Source organism: Entelurus aequoreus, linkage group LG27, assembly GCF_033978785.1.
Source record: "Entelurus aequoreus isolate RoL-2023_Sb linkage group LG27, RoL_Eaeq_v1.1, whole genome shotgun sequence".
NCBI classification, from domain to species: Eukaryota; Metazoa; Chordata; class Actinopteri; order Syngnathiformes; family Syngnathidae; genus Entelurus; species Entelurus aequoreus.
Window position 1 is genome coordinate 29719006 of NC_084757.1, and position 18655 is coordinate 29737660.

The 18655-nt window shown below is 37.6% G+C and overlaps 1 protein-coding gene across 1 annotated transcript in view; it reads left to right on the forward strand.

The window, feature by feature from the left end:
- The window catches only part of xpr1a (xenotropic and polytropic retrovirus receptor 1a), a 237640-nt gene that overhangs the window by 186387 nt on the left and 32598 nt on the right, over positions 1-18655 (forward strand). The window contains exons 10-11 of the mRNA XM_062039545.1: positions 2217-2385; positions 11557-11757. Coding sequence (XP_061895529.1) covers positions 2217-2385; positions 11557-11757 — 370 coding nt within the window. The remainder of the gene's footprint in view (positions 1-2216; positions 2386-11556; positions 11758-18655) is intronic.

Below are 18655 nucleotides of genomic sequence, written 5' to 3' on the forward strand. Positions count from 1 at the left end.
CGTAAAATATCAAATAATATTATTTAGCTCATTCACGTAAGAGACTAGACGTATAAGATTTCATGGGATTTAGCGATTAGGAGTGACAGATTGTTTGGTAAACGTATAGCATGTTCTATATGCAGGCATGTGATTTTTCCTTCTAAAGTCGGAATTCCGTCTTTTTTAATATCGGGCAAAAAAAAAAAAAAATCTCCCGTTTTTCCGGTTTTTTTTCCGACCCTAAATCAAGATTCGAGACGTAGTTTATATTACGCCGTAGTTGATTGGTCGATATGTTCCTTGTGACCAATCAGGACATCTGTTATGAATGATGACGTTAATAACGTCATCATTCATAATGGTTATTACCGCCATTTTCCATATGTAAACGATGTCGGTTCTCGAGAGAAAGGACGCTTTACGAGTAAAAGAAATTGATAAACATGTCAAAAATAAGTTTCGATGGGACTGGATGGAAAGGGAAATCACTGATACTGTTGGGAAGAAGGAAGTTACGACTTTGTTCGGTGATTTTATTCGGAAAATCGATCGTCCCGGAAAGGTTTTGTGCACGTGGTGTCATGATAATATTGACTATGGATCACGAGGTTTCAAGGCTTTGGAAGTACATGCGAAACGCCAAAAACATATGAAACAACTTGAAGCAAGGAAAACAAACTTTTCACTAGCTGGTACTTTTGGATGTCAACCGAATGTGACATAGAGAGGAAAGATCCACCCACAACCCACTTCAGTTGCAGACAGGGTTGTTAATAATGAGGTAAGCTAAAAAATATTTGCTTGCGAAATACGCATGTTTGTTTTAAATATTAACCAATTATTGCTTTGCGAAATATAAATGGGTTTTTCTAAAAATAAAAAGCCATGTGAAAATATATTATGAAATTACAGAAATTCAAAGAGTCACATTATCGATTCCAGTTAACAATTTATTTGAAATAAATTTGCATATAATACTATTTTGTAATATTAAGTTCTTATGTAGTCTCTTGAAACTATTGTCAGTGGTGTAACAATCTTGAAGGTAAATATTTTCACACTTGTTTCATGCAATATGTCAGTGTCCTCACATTATTATTATTTCCTATTTTCAAATATGAGTAAACAATACTAAACATGTTTAATTATTTTCATAAATTTATATCCTATTTTGGCGAAAAGAATGAAATGTTTACATTTGGTATTTTGTTCTATTTATCCAAAAATCCAAAAAAAGAAGCTACAAAAGCAGAGACCAAAAGGAAAATGCAGGCTGCTTAGAAATTTGCAAGGAAGGCTCATGTTAGGGCTCTCCGAGAAAGCTAATGTGTGAAGTGAACTGAAGTAATGTGGTAATACTGTAAATAAACTGTAGATAATAACACTGATCAATGTGACACCTGTGGATGTGAAATGAACATAAGATGTAAATATTAGTGACTAAATACTGTTGGGACTGAACCATATACAGTGATTCATTAGGATCATTGGGTTATGTATGTTCTATTAATGATGTTTTCATGTCTTTAAACACTAAAATATTGTCTTCAAATGGTGCTGTCTTTGTTAATTTTAGCATGTTAAATTGGTGAAAAACCAGGAGCTTCGACCTGGACCTGGCTGGGGGCCTTCGTCCCCCAGACCCCCGGAAATTTTTTCAGTCTTTTTCATTGTGGTCAAATCACATGCCTGTATATGTTATAGTTATTTGAATGACTCTTCCCATAATATGTTACGTTAACATACCAGGCACGTTCTCAGTTGGTTATTTATGCCTCATATAACGTACACTTATTCAGCCTGTTGTTCACTATTCTTTATTTATTTTAAATTGCCTTTCAAATGTCTATTCTTGCTGTTGGGTTTTATCAAATAAATTTCCCTAAAAAATGCGACTTGTACTCCCGTGCGACTTATATATGTTTTTTTCCTTCTTTATTATGCATTTTCGGCCGGTGCGACTTACACTCCGGAGCGACTTATACTCGGAAAAATACGGTAAATGATAACAAACCTGTCGGTATGAAGATCTGCAGCGCTTCACAATAATAAACATATCGTTAAATTATTATCTCCCTAGAAGATTTAAAATTGATCGTTATTTTCTTTGGAAAATATTTTTTAACATGCACATTTCATCATTTGCAGGTGTTCCTAATGAGTTGTCTAGAAACACAACTGTCCGAGCTGTAAATGATCTTTTGCTTTCCGTCCTTTTTTCGTATTCTGTGCAGTTCCGAGTGTTCACGGCACCGTTTCACCGTGTGGAGTTCGCAGACTTCTGGCTGGCCGACCAGCTCAACTCCCTGGTGGTGGTCCTGATGGACCTGGAGTATCTCATCTGCTTCTACATCTTTGAGCTACAGTGGAGCAACAGCAAGGGCTTGTTGCCCAAAACAAACGGTACGTGGTCTTCCTCCGTCTAAGCTTGGTTACCTCAAACTCTTCCCATTTGTTGATGGATAGAGCAACTGAAAAGTAGAGATGTCCGATAATGGCTTTTTTTGCCGATATCCGATATTCCGATATTGTCCAACTCTTAATTACAGATTCCGATATCAACCGATACCGATATATACAGTCGTGGAATTAACACATTATTATGCCTAATTTTGTTGTGATGCCCCGCTGGATGCATTAAACAATGTAACAAGGTTTTCCAAAATAAATCAACTCAACACTGCCATATTTATTATTGAAGTCACAAAGTGCATTATTTTTTTTAAACATGCCTCAAAACAGCAGCTTGGAATTTGGAATAATCCTGATACCCACTGCAACTATGGGAAATACTATACTTTGACTTTCACAAAGTCTAAGTCTAAGAAAGGAGGTTGAGGTGGGCGGGGTTTGGGGGTAGGGTGTAGCGGGGGGTGTATATTGTAGCGTCCCGGAAGAGTTAGTGCTGCAAGGGGTTCTGGGTATTTGTTCTGTTGTGTTTATGTTGTGTTACGGTGCGGTGCGGATGTTCTCCCAAAATGTGTTTGTCATTCTTGTTTGGTGTGGGTTCACAGTGTGGCGCATATTTGTAACAGTGTTAAAGTTGTTTATACGGCTACCCTCAGTGTGACCTGTATGGCTGTTGACCAAGTATGCGTTGCATTCACTTGTGTGTGTGAAAAGCCGTAGATACTATGTGACTGGACCGTCACGCAAAGGCAGTGCCTTTAAGGTTTATTTGCGCTCTGTACTTCTCCCTACGTCCGCGTACACAGCAGCGTTTTAAAAAGTCATAAATTGTACTTTTTGAAACCGATAATTTTGAAACCGATACCGATAATTTCCGGTATTACATTTTAAAGCATTTATCGGCCGATAAAATCGGCAGTCCGATATTATCAGACATCTCTACTGAAAAGCTTTGGATTCATGTTTTTTCCCCCTTACTTTTAGCATGACGTTTGCTACTTTCTTCACTTATACATATATCAACTAAAGAAGGTTTAGGTTCAGTTTTTAATTAGGATGATTAATTTATTAAATCGATCAATATGACTAGAAAAAAGATTTGATTTGTATTTCGTTGCTACTGTTTAATGAGTTTAATTAATACAAATGTATAAAACAGGCATGTGATTTTTCCGTCTATAGTCAGAAATTAGAGATGTCCGATAATATCGGCCTGCCGATATTATCGGCCGATATATGCATTAAAATGTAATATCGGATATTATCGGTATCATTTTTTTAATTATCGGTATCGTTTTTTTTTTGTTTGTTTGTTTTTTTTAAATTATTAAATCAACATAAAAAACACAAGATACACTTACAATTAGTGCACCAACCCAAAAAACCTCCCTCCCCCATTTACACTCATTCACACAAAAGGGTTGTTTCTTTCTGTTATTAATATTCTGCTTCCTACATTATATATCAATATATATCAATACAGTCTGCAAGGGATACAGTCCGTAAGCACACATGATTGTGCGTGCTGCTGGTCCACTAATAGTACTAACCTTTAACAGTTAATTTTATATTATTAGTTTCTATGTAACTGTTTTTATATTGTTGTACTTTCTTTTTTATTCAAGAAAATGTTTTTAATTTATTTATCTTATTTTACTAATTTTTTAAAAAAGTACCTTATCTTCACCATACCTGGTTGTCCAAATTAGGCATAATAATGTGTTAATTCCACGACTGCATACATCGGTTGATATCGGTATCGGTTGATATCGGTATCAGTAATTAAAGAGTTGGACAATATCGGAATATCGGATATCGGCAAAAAGCCATTATCGGACATCCCTATCAGAAATTCGTCTTTTTTATCTCTGTAAAAATATAAACAATTATTTTCTGTTTTTCTTCGTTTTTTCCGACCTACAATGTGTGTTGAAATCTTGATCTGTCAGATCCGTAGGTGATCTGCCGACAACTATCGTTTTCCCGTAATGAGCATGATTTTTGAAAATCCAGTGGTAAAAACTACGGTTTTCCATTAAAAGTTATTAATTTAAAAATCAAAGCTACGTAGTGAAGCAACTCCACGGGAAGGGAACAACATATATGGGAAACATAAATGATGATTGGTTGGTTTACGTATAAGAAAATCCATGATTGGTTGGTTGGTTTACTATGATGAGTCACGATTGGTTGAGATTAGGGCAAAACATTACGGACAGGCCAATCAGAGGCAAGATAGGGCGGGTCATCCCAAATGACGACGAGAGAGTCGGAGAATAGAAAAGGGACTATTCATTTATTCATATATTTAAAAAAAAGCTTGTGGAAGATGGCAGAGGGATTCTCTTTCTGAGATTTTTCTTTTAGCGATGTAGACGACGTCCAGGAAACCCACAATGTGTCTACTTGGCCACATTTGGACAAATGTATGCGTTTGGATAAAACAATGCCCAACGCATACATTTTAGTTATTTACCTTGTAAGCCCAAATCAAAACTGCTGTTGACATGAAATACGTGGAAAACACATGACTTTTGCTTAAGGATGATACTCGAAACCAGTTTTTACCGGTTGTTCGATAAGAAAAGAACCGAGTCCTCGGACTCGAATCCCTTTTTGAGAACCGGTACCCGTTATCGAGACCACTATAGTAAAGAAAAAGAGTTGGTTCTTTATTCGAATCCCTCGGAACGAATCCCGTCCCGACCAGAATGCCCCTTGAGACATCACAAGAAATGACGTCACGTAGCTCAGATAGGGAAAGCAGGAAAAACAATGGACCGCGCTCCAAAGTGTAATAAAGTTCAAAACAAAAGGTATAATCCAATGAATAACTTTACTGAGAGATTTGAGCAGGGTACAAACACATGACGAACACTTTTACGACCAACCGGAAACATAGCAACCAGGCTAGCAACGCACCTCCTTTACGGCAGCTGTCGCAACGTTCTTAAAGCAACCGCAGCACATACATATATATACAACACATCTCCCTTTTTTAACTTTTGTTTTTCTTTCCTTGTAAACAAAACAAAATCACACTGTATATGTGTTGTCTGTCTAATTATAAATAATGCAGACGAGGCGTGTTGGCTGAGTTCTTGACGGTTACTTCCACAGCGTGCTCATAACCTCATTCTTAGCTGCCGGGTGGCGACATGCAACAACACTTTTCGGGGCTACCGCGCATGCTCGTCACTCCCGTTGCATGCTGGGTAGTGTAGTTGTTATATTCCCTAGCTCATAACATCACATCTTTCCCCCTATAAAGAAAGATTTTAACTTAATAAAGTGTATTTCTTTTTTTAGCTTTAACTTTTCATTTTTTAGCATTGTGACCACATTTGCAAACAACTTTTCTCTTCATAGACTTTTCTTTCAATAAAGAAATAAAGTGCAAAAATGTCAAAGCATCATAACAAACAGTTATGTCAAATAGCAGCAGAAGTGCACTTTTTGGAGAGCTGTATTATTTTCAGTTTTGTGCGCAAGGGACTGATTTTATTTAACACTATATTATTATTTATACACCTATAGTGATCACAGAGACAGGTTGTTTTTGTGTTACTGTATATATTTGTTTTTCTGAAAAATCCCACTTAATATACTTTGGGTAACAACAGTCAATATTTATTTATTTTATTTTATTTTTTCAGGGGGGTAACAGTCAATATTTATTTATTTATTAGATTTTTTTTTTTTCTTATATAATAAAAGTGAGCTTTTGTTAAACCAAATATTGTGTGTTTTTTTTCCATATGCAACAACCTATCTGGACTCGATAAGGAATCGGTTCGATAAGAGGATTCGATAATAGGCTCGAACTCGATAATTTCTTATCAAACATCATCCCTACTTTTGCTACAGTATAGCCTGTCTAAATGCTACATTTCATTTTCATTGGTGTTTTAGAACAAGGCAGTAGCTGACATTTCGTTCATTATTTCTACTGTTTATATTTTGACGTTGAATTGTTGAATCATTTTGAAACATAAACAACATGACTGCACGATATTTGTTATTTCATGCTATAAATCACAAATGGCTATTCAGATAAAGGAATTTAGCTACCAGAATAAACATGGTTTGTACTCTGATATTTGCATTTGGAGCAGTTGGCTATAAAATCCAAGGTAGAATGCCAAAGTAATGTGTGAATAATGTAAATAACTAGATAACCCAGCTGTGGCTGTGAAGTGAACTAGACTAGACTTCCTTTTTATTGTCATTCAAATTTGAACTTTACAGTACAGATAAGAACGAAATCTCGTTACATAAACTCATGGTAGTGCAGGATAAAAAAGCAATAAGGTGCATATATAAATAAATAAATAGGTTACTGTACAGATAAATATATTGCACTTTTTCACATGCATCCACGTTTATGGATGTATGTTATATTGTCTTTTTTATTCCAGCGAGTCAATCCATTTTGGGGGGAGTTGAGGGGATAATTATGATGCGTTCAAGAGTCTTACGGCCTGAGGGAAGAAGCTGTTACAGAACCTGGAGGTTCTGCTTCGGATGCTGCGGAACCTCTTTCTAGAGTTCACACTAGTAAGGTTGTAAATACTGTATAGCAGTGGTCCCCAACCACCGAGCCGCGGCCAGGTACCGGTCCGTGGATCGATAAGAAATAAAATAAAAAATAAAATAAAATAAAAACATTTTTTATTTTTTATTTTTTTAATTAAATCCACATAAAAAACACAAGATACACTTACAATTAGTGCACCAACCCAAAAAAACACTGCTGTATAGAGTAGGCTCACCCATGTGGTTCCTGTGGATGTGAACGCAAGTTGTAATTACTTTAGTGACTAAATACTATAGTGACTGAAACAGACATAGTGATTCATTTGGATGAAGGATGGGGTATGTTTTTATGTAAACTCTGTTGATAATTTTTCAAATCTTTAATCACTAAAACATCTTTAAATTGTGCTTTTTTTTAGCCAATTTTTGCATGTTTAATTGTTGAAAAACCAGGAGCTTCGGGCCTGGACCTGGATTAGACCTGCATATTTTCAGTCTTTTTCATTAAGTTCAAAACTCATGCCTGATACAATCGAGACCATATGGCGTGGTCAGAACCTTTGAGAGTGGTGTATGTATGGCAGGGGTGGGCAATTAATTTTTACCGGGGGCCGCATGAGCAACCCGAGCACTCCTGGAGGGCCACATCGACAATATTTCAATTAAATTTTGCTCAATATTATTTTTGATGTATACCGTAAGATAAATTATAATAATAATAATAATAATAATAATTAATTAATAATAATAATACTTTCATTTAACCTAACTTAACTTTATACCAAAAGCACTGCTTTGGAAATCATTTGTACCCCTTTCAGAGATCACATTTAGTTCCCCTTAAACATCCTCATGATGCACAATGAAATATAAGCATAGGATGAAGTGTGCATTCCTGTAACTTCCTCTAGTAACATCATTCCATGATTAATATAAATACATTAACACTAATAATAATTGACAGTAAAATAAGCACACGTATGACTGAGGAGTCATAGTGTAACTTTGTGTGGTGTTTGAGTTGTCCGACTTTTTGTGTGGCCATAAACGCACCAGTGGCTTAGTGGTATGCGTGTTAGTGATAGATGACAAGTTGGTTTTGGCCTGGTTTGTACGGCAGAAAATGACAAGTTTTTCGAGATAGAAGTGTTTTACTCATGTTTTTAGTGTGGTTATGGCCGAATATAAACAGTTTTGCTCAATAAAGTGATCGATATATTTCCTGTCCTCGAAGCATCTCGATAGACGTTACAATAATTGAACGGTGTTCAATTGAACGGTGTTGACAAACACCATTAGGGCCGCTTGTTGTCACTGTCACTCAAAGTTGCATTGCAAAATTACACAGAATTAATGTGTTTATTTTGTTTAGAATTCAGATGGGATTTGATTTGGTGCGCGGCATATATTTGCTGTGCGCAGAGGACGCTTGAGCAGTGCGCAGTTGCGCAGGCGTGCACCTTAGAGGGAACGTTGCTTGGCAGTCCATGTCTTGTTGAAAACACGCCATTCGTCATCAACTTTTCTCTTTTTAGCGTCTCGGGTGTAAACCGTGCATCACTTGTCGCTGTGCACCTTCACTCACAGGTTACGCCCATAAATAACACTTTTCAAAATAAAAGCAGCACAGTTGTATTGCGCGCACGACATAGATGTTTTTTCAACTTTATTTTGTAATTTGTGATTGCAGCTGTTCACATTCACTCACGCGCATACGTCCACACAGAAGTAATACAAATAACGCTTTTCAAAACAAAAGCAGCACCGTTGTATTGCACACTCGACATAGATACTTTTTTAAATTTATTTTGTAATTTATGATTGGCCTCACGCGGGCCGGACAGGGACGCACAAAGGGCCGGATGTGGCCCGCGGGCCGCAGAATGCCCAGGTCTGATGTATGGTGACGTATGTCACACTGCGGGTGATATGACCTGTGTGTGTGTGTGTGTGTGTGTGTGTGTGTGTGTGTGTGTGTGTGTGTGTGTGTGTGTGTGTGTGTGTGTGTGTGTGTGTGTGTGTGTGTGTGTGTGTGTGTGTGTGTGTGTGTGTGTGTGTGTGTGTGTGTGTGTGTGTGTGTGTGTGTGGTAGAACTAACAGAGTCCCAAGAGAGATGGTTCAAAGAAGAAGGAGAAAGAGAGTAAAGGGCCTAAAGAAGACGAGACAACCTCTTACAAGTTTTGCTATCGTATAAAACTGAAAAGGACAGACTTTGTGGTGAAATGTTTGCACTGTCAAAGGGAGCTGGCATTTCACAATAGCACTACATCAATGATGCAGCACGTTATGTGAAAGCACCCTGCTAATTTAAGAGCAACAAACAAGCAAAAACAAGGTCAAGGTCTATTTTGGTAGCTAAAACCAATTTATATGTTTGACTTATTGACATACATGGGGGCATGTGAGGAAATGTTAGCATGTTAAGTTTGTAGCGTGTACAGTTTGTATGTTAATGCTAACACATTTTTTTGTCCAAAATCCAACACCACTCTTCCAATTAATACATTTTCAAATGTGTATGGGTTAAATGTATCGTCCCTTAATGTATCATACTTTATCAGAGATTTTTAGTTTTTTGTTTGGTTCTTACTTATTTATTTCCTGGCTTATGCTACACAGTTTTTTTTAGTTTTTTTTTATATATAATTAATATGCAGTGATGCTCCCATGGGAAAAGTGCAATTCAATGTCATTTGCATTCATTGGAAGAAAGAACAAAGGTCAGATCAGAAAAATCCTTGTTTATTTAAATAGTTTTCCCTAAAAACTACAGCATTTTTTCATCAAATATATGTTATTATATACTCCTTATTGTTGCAAAATGACAATACTGTAACGTTATTGAATGGGTTAATGCTTACTCTATATTCTGCATTTATTTGTACATTCTACAATACTGTACATTTAATTATTCACATATTAATTAATGTTCTATTTATTTATTGTTATTATTATAATTATTAATAATTATCCTCAGTGTAGCAATGTGAAAACATACAGTACATGCCAAAAGTTTGGACACACCTTCTCATTCGATGGGTTTTCTTTATTTTAATGACTACCGTATTTTTCGGACTATAAGTCGCAGTTTTTTTCATAGTTTGGCCGGGGGTGCGACTTATACTCAGGAGTGACTTATGTGTGAAATTATTAACACATTACCGTAAAATATCCAATAATATTATTTAGCTCATTCACGTAAGAGACTAGACGTATAAGATTTCATGGGATTTAGCGATTAGGAGTGACAGATTGTTTGGTAAACGTATAGCATGTTCTATATGTTATAGTTATTTGAATGACTCTTACCATAATATGTTACGTTAACATACCAGGCACGTTCTCAGTTGGTTATTTATGCCTCATATAACGTACACTTATTCAGTCTGTTGTTCACTATTCTTTATTTATTTTAAATTGCCTTTCAAATGTATATTCTTGGTGTTGGATTTTATCAAATAAATTTCCCCAAAAAATGCAACTTATACTCCAGTGCGACTTATATATGTTTTTTTCCTTCTTTATTATGCATTTTCGGCAGGTGCGACTTATACTCCGGTGCGACTTATACTCCGAAAAATACGGTATTTACATTGTAGATTGTCACTGAAGGCATCAAAACTATGAATGAACACATGTGGAGTTATGTACTTAACAAAAAAAGGTGAAATAACTGAAAACATGTTTTATATTCTAGTTTCTTCAAAATAGCCACCCTTTTCTCTGATTACTGCTTTGCACACTCTTGGCATTCTCTCGATGAGTTTCAAGAGGTAGTCACCTGAAATGGTTTTCACTTCACAGGTGTCATAGTTTTGATGCCTTCAGTGACAATCTACATGAAAATACAAAAAAAACACATTGAAATGAGGTGTGTCCAAACTTTTGGCCTGTACTGTATTTCGCGTATGTATTTTTCCGCTTACGTATTCTCCCTACACAAAATAAGTTATCTTTTTCTTTTTGTACAGTTTTAAATTATAGGAGTGGCAGTGTGTCAACAAGAAACGTTGTAATAAGAAATGTCATAAAACAAGGAATGCTGTAACAAGAAATGTTGTACAAGAAACGTCGTAACAACAAAAGTAACACAAAACATCCAAAAATAAGGACCACCTGTATTTATGGCTGCCAATTCATATCATGGGGAAAGCGAGGAACAAATAGCCAACCCTCACCCAATACTAGGGCTGCAACTAACGATTAATTTGATAATCGATTAATCTGTCGATTATTACTTCGATTAATATATTAATAATCGGATAAAAGAGACAAACTACATTTCTATCCTTTCCAGTATTTTATTGAAAAAAAACAGCATACTGGCACCATACTTATTTTGATTATCGTTTCTCAGCTGTTTGTAAATGTTGCAGTTTATAAATAAAGATTTATTTAAAAAAAAAAAAAAAAAAAAAAAATTTTTTTTTTTTTAAAGCCTCTGCGCATGCGCATAGCATAGATCCAACGAATCGATGACTAAATTAATCGGCAACTATTTTTATAATCGATTTTAATCGATTTAATCGATTAGTTGTTGCAGCCCTACCCAATACCTGCTGGAAATGTCTCTGTGGATGTTAACAATGACGTACAGTATGTCACTAATCGCTTGTGTTGCTCCCACAGACGCCGGTAACTTTGTCTGCCACAGCTACTCGTACGGCCTGCGTGCCATCATTCAGTGTCTGCCCGCCTGGCTGCGCTTCATCCAGTGCCTCAGGCGTTACCGGGACACCAAGAGGGCCTTCCCCCACCTGGTGAATGCTGGGAAATATTCCACCACCTTCTTCGTGGTCACCTTTGCTGCGCTGTACGCCACACACAGAGGTAAAACACGTGCACCTACTGTACATTCTCATGGGTCGTACGCTGTGGATATTTGCTTTATTCTGGGAAAAAAATAAATAAATAAGTTCCGTATTTTTCCGGACTATAAGGCGCACTTAAAATCCTTTCATTTTCTGAAAAATCGACAGTGCGCCTTATAACCCGGTGCACCTAATGTAAGGAATAATTCTGGTTGTGCTTACCGACCTCGAAGCTATTTTATTTGGTACATGGTGTAATGATAAGTGTGACCAGTAGATGGCAGTCAAACATAAGAGATACGTGTAGACTGCAATATGATGGCAGTCACACGCAAGAGATACGTGTAGACTGCAATATGACTCATTTGACCAACATTTTATATGTTCCATTGAAAATATACACTACCGTTCAAAAGTTTGGGGTCACCCAAACAATTTTGTGGAATAGCCTTAATTTCTAAGAACAAGAATAGACTGTGGAGTTTCAGATGAAAGTTCTCTTTTTCTGGCCATTTTGAGCGTTTAATTGACCCCACAAATGTGATGCTCCAGAATCTCAATCCGCTCAAAGGAAAGTCAGTTTTGTAGCTTCTGTAACGAGCTAAACTGTTTTCAGATGTGTGAACATAATAGCACAAGGGTTTTCTAATCATCAATTAGCCTTCTGAGCCAATGAGCAAACACATTGTACCATTAGAACACTGGAGTGATAGTTGCTGGAAAAGGGCCTGTATATACACTACCGTTCAAAAGTTTAGGGTCACCCAAACAATTTTGTGGAATAGCCTTCATTTCTAAGAACAAGAATAGACTGTCGAGTTTCAGATAAAAGTTCTCTTTTTCTGGCCATTTGGAGCGTTTAATTGACCCCACAAATGTGATGCTCCAGAAACTCAATCTGCTCAAAGGAAGGTCAGTTTTGTAGCTTCTGTAACGAACTAAACTGTTTTCAGATGTGTGAACATGATTGCACAAGGGTTTTCTAATCATCAATTAGCCTTCTGAGCCAATGAGCAAACACATTGTACCATTAGAACACTGGAGTGATAGTTGCTGGAAAAGGGCCTGTATATACACTACCGTTCAAAAGTTTGGGGTCACCCAAACAATTTTGTGGAATAGCCTTCATTTCTAAGAACAAGAATAGACTGTCGAGTTTCAGATGAAAGTTCTCTTTTTCTGGCCATTTTGAGCGTTTAATTGACCCCACAAATGTGATGCTCCAGAAACTCAATCTGCTCAAAGGAAGGTCAGTTTTGTAGCTTCTGTAACGAGCTAAACTGTTTTCAGATGTGTGAACATGATTGCACAAGGGTTTTCTAATCATCAATTAGCCTTCTGAGCCGATGAGCAAACACATTGTACCATTAGAATACTGGAGTGATAGTTGCTGGAAAAGGGCCTCTATACACCTATGTAGATATTGCACCAAAAACCAGACATTTGCAGCTAGAATAGTCATTTACCACATTAGCAATGTATAGAGTGTATTTCTTTAAAGTTAAGACTAGTTTAAAGTTATCTTCATTGAAAAGTACAGTGCTTTTCCTTCAAAAATAAGGACATTTCAATGTGACCCCAAACTTTTGAACGGTAGTGTAGAACATCACACACGGCGCTCAAAAATCTATCAAAGTGTTTTAGTACGACTTTGGTAAGCTATGAAGCCGCACCGCCTGATGGATTGTACTGTGCTTCAACATACAAGTTATATTATGGTGTGTGTATAAGGTAAGACATATTATCTAGCATTTTGTTTCGCAATATTATGCAAAAGCCACTTTTCTTACTTTCTGGTACTTGCTGATTTGTATTTGGGATCTGCATAAGTCCTGAAAAATAGCGCGCGTCCGCCTCTGTAGTCGGCTGTAGTCGATAAGCTTCTTCTTTTTCTCTATCTTCTTGTTATGGGACATTCATCCTCCGCTGTTGCCATTTCTAATATAAAGTAGTGTAAAGTTCTTACTTATATCTGTCAGTAAACTCGCCTTGAAAGCGCTAAAACATACCGGTGTAGTGAGTTTACATTATTCACCCAAGGAACTTTAGTTATCAGAGAGTTCCGGTCGGACGGTTTTTCACGGAACACATTTCCGGCAGATGCGGAGATGCTGCTCCAATATTGATTTAAGAAAAGTCTGAATGTCATTAAAACAGTTAGCTCCATCTTTTGACACTTCTTCCGCTCCCGTCCTTGCACGCTACACCGCTACAACAAAGATGACGGGGAGAAGACGCTGTTGAAGGTGAGCCACGTAAAAAAGATCGCCCACAAAACGGCGCATCCTGAAGTGACTTTCAGAAAGTGGCTTGAAGATGATCTGTAAAACATAATCTATGCAACATTTTGACCAAAGAACCACAATTACATGTCATGTAGACCAGTGGTCCCCAACCACCGGGCTGCGGCCCGGTACCGGTACCGGTCCGTGGACCGCACAAGAAATAAAAAAATACTTAATTTTTTTATTTTTATTAAATCAACATAAAAAACACAATATATACATTATATATCAATATAAATCAATACAGTCCGTAAGCACACATGATTGTATTTCTTTATGACAAAAAAAAAATAAAAATAAAAAATAAAAAAATGAAAATTTTTTTTACTACATACCCCCCCCCCCACACCGGTCCGTGGGACACATTTTCAAGCGTTGACCGGTCCGCAAGTACAAACCACTGGTGTGAACCACAAGGAAGTGTTTTCCATTTTTAAAAAAATTATTATAATATGACTCCTTTATTGCGCCCTATAATTCGGTGCGCCTTATATATGAAAAAAATATAGAAACTAGACCATTCATCGGCAGTGCGCCTTATAATCCGGTGCGCCCTATGGTCCGAAAAATACGGTACCGGTAATTTGTTATCGAAAGCCGCAGAATTGGCCAAGGCAGTTGCGAGGTGTGTGGGAAGCAAAGGTGGCATCTGAATGCCACAATGTTGGTCTTGGTTCGCCGTTAATACTATAGAAATGGAAAATATCTTTTAGACACATCCACTGGTAAACAAGGTCCTGATCTGTATTCAATCTGAGGGTCGCAGAGCTCCACGAGACTAAAAAACAGCCTGAAAGAGCGGAGCCAAGAACCACATTGACAGAATGAAAATCGGAGCTTTTGTGCTCCATTAAAAGTCAGGTCACTCTCCCTCTGACGGCCTCGCAATTAGCCTGCAATTATTCTAATCTGCAAGGCAAAATGGCAAAGGAGTTGATGCTCACAGACAGTAAAAAGGTTTGTGTTGAGAGTTTCCATCACACCTCTTTTTCCCCTCTCATCTTCCTCTCACATGTCCGTTTATAGATTCATTTTTTCCCAGATCCAAGTCTAGCTCTTCCACTTTCAAAAGTCCCTAGCTCAGGGGTCACCAACGCGGTGCCCGCGGGCACCAGGTAGCCCGTAAGGACCAGATGAGTAGCCCGCTGGCCTGTTCTAAAAATAGCTCAAATAGCAGCACTTACCAGTGAGCTGCCTCTATTTTTTTAATTGTATTTATTTACCAGCAAGCTGGTCTCGCTTTGCTCGACATTTTTAATTCTAAGAGAGACAAAACTCAAATAGAATTTGAAAATCCAAGAAAATATTTTAAAGACTTGGTCTTCACTAACTGACAAAGAAACAGATAACAGATTTGGTGTCCAGTTCAAAATGTGACATGATTTATTTAAAATTTTGAGAGTTAACTTTTGTATTTTACATGAGTTATTATTTGTACAAACATGGTGCAAAGTAATTCATGATTTGTTCAAAAATGTTAGTGGCTAGCTAGTTAAAATGGGATATTGTGATGTCACAAGACTGTCTTAGAAGTGATCATTTGAAAATGTTCAATTTGAAAAATGTGCACTTAGAGAAAATATAAAAATAAAGTGTTGCATATTGAAATGTATCTGTTTCTATATATATTTATTGTGACAAATCATCAAGATGATCAGTGTTTCCACAAAGATAAATATAATTAATTATTAATAATAACATAGAGTTAAAGGTAAATTGAGCAAATTGGCTATTTCTGGCAATTTATTTCAGTGTGTATCAAACTGGTAGCCCTTCGCATTAATCAGTACCCAAGAAGTAGCTCTTGGTTTCAAAAAGGTTGGTGACCCCTGCCCTAGCTTCACCGACTGGCCACAATATTAGGTACACCTGCATCCATCACTTTTGATTGACACTGTTTTCATCAATGTTCTTAGATTTAGTTTTTAGCTAAATGAGTGTCAATCAACTTTGATCATAAAGGAGGATTTTTTTTTTAGACATATAATGTGTACTAGTGCACCTAATATTGTGTCCATTTTGCATATGTTTGAATTCCTTCCAAGCTGACAAGTTTGATATAGAATGAATAAGGAAGCAAAGGTATGGCTACCAAACCCATCCATTAAGCCACATCCTCCTCCTCCGTCTGGTCTGAAGCCTGTCGACTAATGGCCTCCCTTCATGTCTTATTCTCTATGAAGCTTTCTTTCATCCCACGTGATATAGGAGGTCTGGACCTCTTAAGTGATGGAGGTTGGTAGGAAATTGGACACTTGTGCAGAAGCAGTAGAGATTTTTGATGTGAGCTCCTGCAAAAAAAAAAAGAGACATGATTAAAGGCCTACTGAAACCCACTACTACCGACCACGCAGTCTGATAGTTTATATATCAATGATGAAATCTTAACATTGCAACACATGCCAATACGGCCGGGTTAACTTATTAAGTGCAATTTTAAATTTCCCGCTAAACTTCCGGTTTAAAACGTCTTTGGATGATGACGTATGCGCGTGACGTAGCCAGTGAAACAGAAGTATCGCTACCCCATTGAAAACAATACATAATAGCTCTGTTTTCATCTCATAATTCCACAGTATTCTGGACATCTGTGTTGGTGAATCTGTTGCAATTTGTTTAATGAACAATGGAGACTGCAAAGAAGAAAGTTGTAGGTGGGATCGATGTATTAGCGGCTGGCTGTAGCAACACAACAGGAGGACTTACTTGGATAGCAGACGCGCTAGCAGACGCGCTAGCCGACGCTAGCCGCCAACCGCACGGATGATCGGGTGAAGTCCTTCGTCGCGCCGTCGATCGCTGGAACGCAGGTGAGCACGGGTGTTGATGAGCAGATGAGGGCTGGCTGGCGTAGGTGGAGCGCTAATGTTTTTATCATAGCTCTGTGATGTCCGGTTGCTAAGTTAGCTTCAATGGCGTCGTTAGCAACAACATTGTTAAGCTTTGCCAGGCTGAGAATTATTAACCGTGTATTTATATGTACATGGTTTAATAGTATTGTTGATCTTCTGTCCATCCTTTCAGTCAGGGGTTTATTTATTTTGTTTCTATCTGCATTTGAGCCAGATGCTATCACGTTAGCTCCATAGCTAAAGAGCTTCGCCGATGTATTGTCGTGGAGATAAAAGTCACTGTGAATGTCCATTTCGCGTTCTCGACTCTCATTTTCAAGAGGATATAGTATCCGAGGTGGTTTAAAATACAAATCCGTGATCCACAATAGAAAAAGGAGAGAGTGTGGAATCCAATGAGCCAGCTTGTACCTAAGTTACGGTCAGAGCGAAAAGACATACGTCCTGCACTGCACTCTAGTCCTTCACTCTCACGTTCCTCATCCACGAATCTTTCATCCTCGCTCAAATTAATGGGGTAATCGTCGCTTTCTCGGTCCGAATCGCTCTCGCTGCTGGTGTAAACAATGGGGAAATGTGAGGAGCCTTTCAACCTGCGACGTCACGCTACTTCCGGTACAGGCAAGGCTTTTTTTTATCAGCGACCAAAAGTTGCAAACTTTATTGTCGATGTTGTCTACTAAATCCTTTCAGCAAAAATATGGCAATATTGCGAAATGATCAAGTATGACACATAGAATGGATCTGCTATCCCAGTTTAAATAAGAACATTTCATTTCAGTAGACCTTTAAGCGATGTAGACGACGTCCAGGAAACCCACAATGCGTCTACTTGGCCACATTTGGACAAATGTATGCGTCTGGATAAAACATTAATTTGAGTTGTTTACCATGTAAACCCAAATCAAAACTGTTCTCGAGTTGCCAAGCCGGCAAGAAATACTGCCAAAAATGTATACCGAAGTGATGAAGATCATAGCCGCACAATTAAGTCAAGTCACTTACTTGGTGCTGACCAGAACCGTACATGTGTGACAGTCAATTACATCGTGGACTGGGAATTAAAAAGTGTCTGCCTGCAAATGTATTTTTTATCTGAGTTTGATACATTTTGTATTATTTGCACAGCTAAGTTATTTATTTTACATAGAAAGAATATTTTTACATTTTATTTATGTTATGTAATTCTGTGCTAATTAAACAGTTTCTTTTCTGTGCTGTTAATACCCATCTCGACTAACTGGAAGTGCCACTGACTGTTTACAGTACAGTTGTCATTCACTTCAATTTCACTGAATATTGCTAAAAAATGAATACCTTTATTTGTATACCGTATTTTTCGGAGTATAAGTCGCACCTGCCGAAAATGCATAATAAAGAAGGAAAAAAAACATATATAAGTCGCACTGGAGTATAAGTCGCATTTTTGGGGGAAATTTATTTGGTAAAACCCAACACCAAGAATAGAAATTTGAAAGGCAATTTAAAATAAATAAAGAATAGTGAACAACAGGCTGAATAAGTGTACGTTATATGACGTATAAATAACCAACTGAGAACGTGCCTGGTATGTTAGCATAGCTCGACAGAGCTATGCTAACAACATTAGCTATCCACCTACGCAAGCCCTCATCTGCTCATCAACACCCGTGCTCACCTGCGTTCCAGCGATCGACGGTGCGACGAAGGCTGAGTACAGAGGTGACACGTGAGTAAACACTATCACAGGAGCCATCTGCACCAGGAGGTCATCAGACCATGGCCACCAGGACGCTGACAC